At 38.6% G+C, this 9,223-nt stretch overlaps 1 protein-coding gene across 3 annotated transcripts in view; it reads right to left on the reverse strand.

Moving 5' to 3' along the window:
* Positions 1 to 9,223, reverse strand: part of PAICS (phosphoribosylaminoimidazole carboxylase and phosphoribosylaminoimidazolesuccinocarboxamide synthase) — a 12,563-nt gene that overhangs the window by 1,765 nt on the left and 1,575 nt on the right. Inside the window, exons 2-6 of one of the 3 annotated variants that reach the window (XM_004382884.2) lie at positions 6,479 to 6,658; positions 6,262 to 6,375; positions 5,507 to 5,590; positions 4,227 to 4,407; positions 2,939 to 3,097 (exon numbers count right to left, since the gene is read on the reverse strand). In XM_004382884.2, the coding sequence (XP_004382941.1) occupies positions 2,939 to 3,097; positions 4,227 to 4,407; positions 5,507 to 5,590; positions 6,262 to 6,375; positions 6,479 to 6,658 (718 nt within the window). Of the gene's footprint in view, positions 1 to 2,938; positions 3,098 to 3,125; positions 3,424 to 4,226; positions 4,408 to 5,506; positions 5,591 to 6,261; positions 6,376 to 6,478; positions 6,659 to 9,223 lie in introns of those variants that run through there. The other 2 variants (XM_023737317.1, XM_023737316.1) reach the window with 2 other exon arrangements.

Consider the following 9,223-nt stretch of genomic DNA (forward strand, 5'->3'; position numbering starts at 1 on the left):
ACTCTACTGACCAAATCTTCCACCACATTCCCTGTCTCTCCTTCTTGGACAAAACTAGATAAACACTGCCAAATTTCTGCTTACCACATTTCCCTTTTTCTAAGTTCCACGGATAATACATATACTATTCCTCTGGCATAAATGTGGTTACAGATTCATTTATTAGCTCGAGTAGATTTTTAACTTGAAAAGTTGATATAATCAGATGCCTAGTTAAAGATGGATTGAGCTCAAGATTTATCTCTGAAACCCTATTAAAACAACAGCACAGGGAATAAATATAGGCATAAAGCCACCAGGACAAAGAGATAATAGCAATAACACCTTGGCAGCTGAAAAGCAATGGAGTGGAACTAATTTAGCAGATTCGAGAAAACTTAATCCTAAACTGGGAGAAGTGGGGAGAGATGAGAAACAACCTGATTTATATTATATTAAAGAACCACCAGAAGGTTGAGGAATTAGTAGCACTAAACATCTTTGAAGATAAGGGAAAGGGCAGGGGATAAAAATGGGGCTAAAAAGAGAACTAAGAAATAGGCCCTCAGATCCCTTTCAACTCTATCTACTTGAGCAACTACCCCTTCCTCATCCTGGCAGAGTTCTCAGTTTTTTGGAAGATGGTAGAACAGAGAGTCTCTGGACTAGGGGGACACCAGGCAGGGTTGAGGGGATCAAGTTTATGCACATACTGAGATCACCGGCTTCCCCAACTCAGCTTGAAGACATTATGCTGAGTGAGATAAGTCAATCACAATAAGACAAATACTGTATGACCTTACTTATATAAAAAACAAGACTCACAAAGGACCTAGAATCAGAAAGGCATTGGAGTTCCCAGCTAGAAAACAGGGAGTAAGGTACTCAAAAATCTGATTTTCAACCTACAAATAAAACCAGTTTTAGATATACAAGGTGTCAATGATTTTACCTTCTATGTACCCTTTTCTCAGGCAGTTAACAAAGAGATACGCTTCAACAAAATAAACCAAGAAAAGGGAAGACACTGACCTAGGAAACAGAGTCAAGATTTAGGGAAAAGTAAAATGAATCTCCAGGATAATAGTGTAGGGAGATTCCAAAACAACAGTGGTGCAGTAGTCCTAGAGAAGTCAGTCCAGATCGGAACAAGTCAGCTGCTGCTGTTGTTAGTTGCTGTTGAGTCAATTCCAACTCATGGCGACCCCATGAGTTACAGAACTGAACCGTGCTCCATAAGGTTTTCAAGGCTGGGACCTTTTGGAAGCAGATCACCAGGGATGTCTTCCAAATTGCCTCTGGGCAGCTTTGAACTGCCAACCTTTCAGCCAGTAGCCGAGCACTTAACTTTTGCCCCATCCCAGGACTTCAGAACAGGAAACAGGTCAGAGGGCTCAAGTAATTAATGTACGTGACAGATATCAAGAGCTAGTTTACAAAAGTATGAGGTAAGTTTGGGGTTTAATTGGTATAAAGAAATAAGCAAATAAAACAACTTTTTTTTTTTTTAAATAACTCTTACTGAAATGATGTAGAACAAAATTTTAACTTACAAGGAAAAGACCAGATTTACTGGCCTAAAGAAGACTGGAGAAACCCCGAGAGTGTGGCCCCCAGACACCCTTTTAGCTCAGTGGTGAAGTCATTTCCGAGGTTCACCATTCAGCCAGGAAGTGGACAGCCCCATAAAACCAAATGGGACTAATGAGGTACAGCAGTCCAGGGACAAGGGCCAGAAGGCAGAGGGGGACAGGAAAGCTGGTGATAGGGAACCCGAGGTTGAATAAGGATAGTGTTGATGTGTTGTGAGGTTGTTAACCATTGTCATAGGGCAACGTGTGTAGTAACTAATGAGAAACTATTTTGTTCTGTAAGCCTTCATCTAAAGTGAGAGTAGCAGCACACTTGGAAGAGCATAGTCGATGTTACTGAACTGTGCATGTAGAAATTTTTGAAATGGTGTATCTTTGGCTATGTGTATTTTCACCAAAAAGGAAAGGGTCGAGAAGGGAGGGGGTTTACATGTTGTGGGGTTGTTCACCAATGTCATAAAACAATATGTGTACTACTGTTTCATGAGAAACTGTTTGTTCTGTAAGCTTTCACCTGAAGTACAATAAAAAAAACAAAACAAAAAAAAACTCTTACTGAAATGATACTGACTCTCATGACTTGCAAAAAATCAGATTATATCTTGGGCTACGATGAACATACTACAGTTCTATTATGCTAGGAGATCTTGCTCAATCAGCCAACTGATAAGACTTCCTTGTGTGTCATTTACTTTGGTCCCCAGTTTTTTTAAAATTATTTTCTCTACAAAAGTAATATAATTGCATTCACTTTCAATGCCATGAATGATGTTTTCTTGCCAAAAAAAAAAAGTAAAATAAAATCTGAATCTGCTCTAACTACAGTTATTACCACCAATTTATAGAAAATATAGGGAGTAGAAAAACATTAAACATCATCCAGGAATGTAATTGGCCAAATCCAAACGTTGGAAATTTATAGGACAAAAAAAGGGAGGGAAAATTGTTACAGATTAAGACACTTAAGAGACATATCAACTAAATGCAATAGAAGGACTGTGTTGGATCCTGATTTGAACCAACCAATTGTAAAAAGAAAATTTGAGCATTAACTGGAGATTAGATGATTTTAAGAAATTACTGTTTTCTTAGGTGTGAAAATGGAATCATGATTATGATTTAAAAACAGAGTCCTTATCACTTAGAGATGCATAATTAACTACTTAAGGACGAAATGATATGATGTCTAGGATATGCTTCAAAATAATCTAGCAGGAAGGAGCTACAGATGCAACAAAATAGGTCATTTGTTAATTGCTGAAGGTGGGTAATTAGTACATTGGACTTCATTACACCAGTCTCTCTACCACTGTGTGGATATTTGTTGTTTTGTAATGAACAGTTGTAAAAAATTCAATACAACCTACCACTGGGTAGTCGAAGAGAAGACCATACATCCTGAGCCCCCCAGTCTGGTGTGAGGGGAGGACAGCTGATAACTGGATATGCAGTGTTACCAGACATCACTGGTCCCAAACCATTGCTTCTGCCTGCTACTGCCACAAATACAGTAGGAATGCCATCCCCTAAGAAAATGACAAGTTTATAATTATGCTACAACTTCAGAAGAGATTTAAAGATATGTTATTTAAAAAAAATAAACAAACAGGCCTATGTGCCTTAACTCCTTGCGTTCCTTTGGTAGTAGTCTCTGGAAAAAGCATAAACAGACATCATTACATACATATTTAACATATAAGGTCCATTCTGCCACTTAAATAACAAAATAACTATAATAGGTTTTGCCATCTTCAAGATCTACAGTATGAATGAGATGCCAGGGTGTTGGCGAGGGAATGGCTTGAATGAAGAATGACGCCACCTGAGCAGGTGTCTTTCCAGCTGCGTTGTCCTTCAACCAACAAGATACAGGGAGACCCAGTTAATAGAGGCTTAGGAGTACTTCTTGAAACAGCAGTTAAAGGTAAATTTAATAATATAGTACCTAAGCATTTAAGACTTCCTGATATATTTTCTAACATATCTCTTAAACAATTCATTCTTTCATACAATTTATAAATTAATCCTTTGTTTCCTATAGCAGAAATTCTTAATCCGGAGTCCAAAATTTTATGTATTTGCATTTTTCTGGTGGAAGAGTTCTAGCTTTCATTAGGTTATCAGAGGGGCCTGAGACCTTCCCCTCCTCCAAATTAATAACTACTCTTCCATAGCCATTACCTTTAGAGAGTATACTCACTGAACATTTTTTCCAGTTGAGAGAAGCACATGAAGATTTTGGTTGTCTCTCCAGGCTACCATTATTTTAGATCAATACTATCCCATTCAAGACATTTCTTTTATGCACTATATTCTGAAACTATTCCTTCATTTCATGTTTGACTGCCTCCCAGGACAGGCTGTGTTGGCCTCAGGCTTACCATAACTGACATGGGGCCTACTTTCTCTTGGAGCATATTAGAAACAGGTAAAGATGCAAGAGGTCCTCATAAATCTAGTCTTTAATTTCCTTCCTTGCTTGAATTTTCAATTCTTTCTCTCTACTCCTTTCTTTTACAAGCTCCTATAGAGCACTTTAAACTCTTTAGAGGGACCGTGAAGGCCTAACATATCACATTTTTCTCCTTCGGAAATGTGGTAAAGCTCCTTTTCAGCATTATTTGTCTGAAAATGCTCTAGTTCTCTGAAGTTTACCTTCGTACTCAGCTTTAATCCTCAGAGTTTCATCTGGTCCCTTATGGGCAGATGTTACCCGAAGTTCACATGGAATGCCAAAATTTCCACAAGCCTTCTTGATTTTTTCACAGTGACCAAGATCAGAGGTTGAGCCCATCAATACTACAACCCTGCACTGACTTTCTGATTTCAGAAGCAACTGGAAAAGAAAAATATGGACATGAAAAAGAAGATAAAGACAAAGATGGATAAACACAGGAACGAGTACCATAATAATAGCCAGTTTACGGAGCTATAGTTTATAGTAAAATTACATCTGAACAGAATATTTTCTTTCTTAACAGACCAAACTTAAGTCAGAGACAAATAGAACAAATATAGGATTTATTTTAAAAAGCAGTCTCTATATATGCGGAAACTGGTCTTCATAATTAAGACCTAAAGAGTAAGTTTTTTAATTAGATAAATTGCTTTCTGATATAGCAAGGATAAATACTCAAACTTTTAAATTAATATTCAGAAAACTATAAATAATTTCATCCTATGATCTTTAGTACATTCTGCTTAGTGGAGGGGTTTTTTGTTTTTGTTTTGTTTTGTTTTAAAATTGTACAGCGGTTTTTACTTTTTAATCACTCATTTTTAACTTTACAAATAAATGATAACAAAACCTCCTGCGTCTGCCAGGTGTTGTCTGTCTCTCCTTTTCTGTTCATAGAGTTTTAAAGCAGATGTCTCAGTGGAGGTTTTAAGGCATATTCAGCCAAATTAGAGAAGTCATGTTACAAATCTTTTTAAGTTAACTGCTTAAAACTCAAAATGCATATTCCCATGGAAATAATGATCTAAAAAGGTGGTTATGACACCTGGATAACAACTCTCATTCAACTTCCATGGAATTACAGTAATGATAGCACCATAAACTTTGAAGTGGCATTTTAAAGTCAAATGGAGTTGCAATTCTGAACCTGACGAATCCATCCCATGCTACTGGAACTCTGAGTAGCAGCAGAGAGACTGGTGAGAACTTTAAGGTATGTTCCAGCAGAGACAGGGAGGAAACAAAGATTCCAGGTTTCCCCAACAAGATCTGGGAAGGTTTATTGGCTGGCTTAAGAGCAGGGAGTTCTGGTATACCAGAGACAACAGTCCAGCTGGTACATTTCTTAAAAGTGCTCCTTTTTTTCATGTCATTGAAAAAAAGAAAAGCACTATATCCACCTACATTTTTTTTCTGAAACAGAAGATTTTCCTAGAAGAAAAACAGAATACTATATGGATTGCTACAAAAAGTTTACCTCTACTCTTTCTGCAACCCACTCGAAATTTTTCTTTACCATCTGCAGCCCTTCAGGAGTTACTTCTTTGAGGTCACGATATGACTAGAAAATAAGACAGAAGGTTTAGAATACAACTATCTCCTGCTATCTGAACCTATCTGGTTTCTGACTTTTGGGTACAGATTATCAAGAATTTAGATATCTAACATCAGATATGTGAACATGTATCTGAATCTACAAATTCATTTCCTGAATTAGGCTAAAGAAACTTCAGATAGTGAGATATACATGTATTTTCATTTAACTGTGATTGCTTTTCACACTAGCAATTACAATTAACTCTCCTGGGAATTCTTATATGTTAAGTATAGACAGAGTCTTGCTTTATTGTTCTTTATAAGAACAGAAATGGAACCTAATAAAAGCTAGATGTCTTGGGCTAAGTCCTAGGTCTAACCCTCTCGTAATTGTGAAGATACTGATTCTCTCAGAGGTACCTCAGTTTTCAATGAGCAAAACAAGGATAATAGTTGCTCTGTTATTGTTATGAGAGTGTATTAAGATAATAAATAAGAAATATGTTTTGTAATTATAAAATTATTCCTATCTTTCTTCCCCAGGATATAACAGATATTTATCTTTAAAAATAAATAGTAATCAATAAATCAGGTTCTTATCGTAGGGAATAATAATTGCCTTCACTTTTCCTCCCATTCCATCTTTCTCCTCTATCCCAGGCTGATCTCACGAAGGCAAAAAACCTGAAGTGTCACCTGTTTGTCTTTCTGTTGGCTTCGATCTCCTGATGGCCAGAGTCTCCAAGAATCATTATCAATAACATCAGCAAGAACAATTTCTTTGGTGGTTACATCAACACCAAATTCAATCTAAAACAGCATATCACCAAAGAAATTTTTTAAAAAAAAACTACACTAATAAAGACATTTCTCAGTTATAATCTTTACTTTCAAATCTCTGTTTTACTTGTACCTTCATATCAACCAATGTACAATTCTGGAGCAACCAGGATTTCTCCAGTATTTCAAAAACAGTCTGCGTGGCATGACTCATGATGTCCACTTCAGTTTGGCCTATAACAAGTCCAGCAAAGCAAAATTTTGCAGCAATTAGCTGTTCCTCAGACCACTGTGGATCATTATTGGCATCATCCTGAGAATAAAATGTAAAAGTACAATTAATTTAAAACTAAAATTTTCGAACTTGTCAGAAAAACTAGTCTTTTTCTCCTCTAATTTCTGAATTCTTCAGATGTATTCATTTTCTCTAAAGATTTTTGTTTAAAATATCCTGTAATTCAAAGGAATTACCTTTAATTTGCCTACTCTCAATAGCTGCTTTAAAATTCAAAACATTTAGGTAACTAACTTATTCTAGGCCATAAAGTATTTGATAGAATTGGCCCTCTTGCTATACACCAATTTAAAAACAATTTAAGTTTGTCATTTTTATTTTTCCTTAATAAGAGTCACTAAAGATGGCAGGAAGGCCAAAACACATTTCAGTCAATCAAACGTTTCCAAAATGTAATTTTCATAACCTACTGTAAAAATGGCAGAGTGGACGGCGTTTATCCTTCTCTAACTTCATGGGGGAGGGGCAGGGGGAGAATCAAGATCAACAGCCCAGCAATTATGGATACTTCCTAGACACAACCAAACACCCCATGGGATTGGTCTACAGGGTTTGAGGCCTTAGGACCATAGTCTCATGGAGCAACCCAGTCAACTGTTATAATACAGTCCATAAAGACAATGTTCTATATTCTAGTTTGGTGAGTAGCACCTGAGGTCTTTTTTTTGTGTGTGTGTATTGTTCTAGTTTAAATGAAGTTTACATTTCAAGTTAGTCTCCCATAGAAAAATTTACACACACATTGTTACATAACCCTAACTGCTCTCCCCACGCTGTGACAGCATACTCCTCCCTTCCACCCCTGATTCCCCATGTCCATTCAACCAGCTCCTAACCCTCTCTCTGCCTTCCCATCTCACCTCCGGACAGAAGCTGCCCATTTAGTCTCTTGTATCTACTTGAGCTAAGAGGCACACTCCTCATGAGTATCACTTTAATACCCAAACTTTTGTCCAATCCCTGTCTGAAGAGTTGGCCTTGGAAATTGTTTTAGTTCTGGGCTGACAGAGAATCTGGGGGGCCATGCTTTCCAGGGTTCCTCCAGTCTCAGTCAGACCATTAAGTCTGGTCTTCTTACTAGAATTTGAGTTCTGCACCCCACCCTTCTCCTGCTCCATCCGGGACTCTCTGTTGTGTTCCCTGTCAGGGTGGTCACTGGTGGTAGCCGGGCACCATCTAGTTCGTCTGGTCTCAGGCTGATGAAGTCTCTGGTTTATGTGGTCCTTTCTGTCTCTTGGGCTAATACTTTCCTTGTGTCTTTGGTGTTCTTCATTCTTTACTCCAGGGCGCCTGGGGTCTTAAAAGCTTGCAAGAAGCCATCTAAGACACAACTATTGGTCTATACTCATCCAGAACTAAAGAGAAGGGAACCAAAGACTCAAGGAAGAAACTGGTCTACAGAACCAATAGTGTACACGAACGATGACATCATCTACCTTGAGACCAGAAGAACTATATGATGCCTGGGTACCACCACAGACCAGGGACTCAAAATATTGTCCTGGATAAGAGAAAAATGTAGAACAAAATTCAAATTCCTATAAAAAGGTCAGACTTACTGGACCAGTAGAGACTAGATGAACCCCCAAGACTATCACCCTAAGATATTCTTTAAACTTGGAACTCAAACCACTCCCAGAGGTCACCTTTCAGCCAAATGACAGACTGGTCCATATGGTCCGTAAAATAATTATCACCCACGAGTACTGTGCTCCTGAAAATAATTGTCTAGATGAAACCAAATGGTTAACATTTACCCTAGACCAAAGAGGAGGGGGACAGGGAAGCTAGATTAATGGAAATGGAACAACCAAAGTGGAAATGATGAGAATGCCGATACACTGTGAAGACTGTAACCAATGTCACTAAACAATACGTATAGAAACTGTTATAGAGAACCTAATTTCCTGTGCAAACTTTCACCAAAAATACAATATTTTAAAAAAAAAGATCAACAGCCCAAGGCTGATTCCTATGAGGTGTAGGTCAGACATACCTCCACCCTCTGACCTTTTCACAAATTCTGACACCAGTTGTCCCACCCACAGCACTCTGTATTTCACCTCTGGGTTCAATAATTTGTTGCAATAGCCACACAGAACTCACACAGTACTCATGATTATGGGGTCTATTCGGGAAGTAACAGGTTACAATCCAGGATCAGGAACAAATGTTACAGTTCTTTGGTCAGGACAGCTTTTTGGCAGTCCCCATAGGCAGGCCTCTCCCTTGGCCCCTAGGCCCCTGGGCCTGGCCTCTGTCCTACTTAGTCAAGTGTTACAAAGCTTTTTAACTCCTCTGATAGGTTCCTAGAGGCACCCTACTCCACCAGGAAGTCTCCTGCCCGAAGGTTCTCAGCTCTCTCACTCTGTGGGTCAGCACACCCACTATAACTGCCTTGCTCCACAGGCTGAGAAGCCCACCATGCCATCTTGTGCTGGTCTCCCTGCTGCCGTTTCTCTGAAGCTGCCGTCTCCAGTGTTACAACTCTGTCTCCCGGGTCTAGGAGGTTCTCAGCACAGGGACCCTACCTAGGCCAAAAGATGCACTCTACTCCTGGCTCTTCTTTCTTGGTAGTAAGGT

Source organism: Trichechus manatus, unplaced genomic scaffold, assembly GCF_000243295.1.
Source record: "Trichechus manatus latirostris isolate Lorelei unplaced genomic scaffold, TriManLat1.0 scaffold00101, whole genome shotgun sequence".
Classification (NCBI taxonomy): domain Eukaryota; kingdom Metazoa; phylum Chordata; class Mammalia; order Sirenia; family Trichechidae; genus Trichechus; species Trichechus manatus.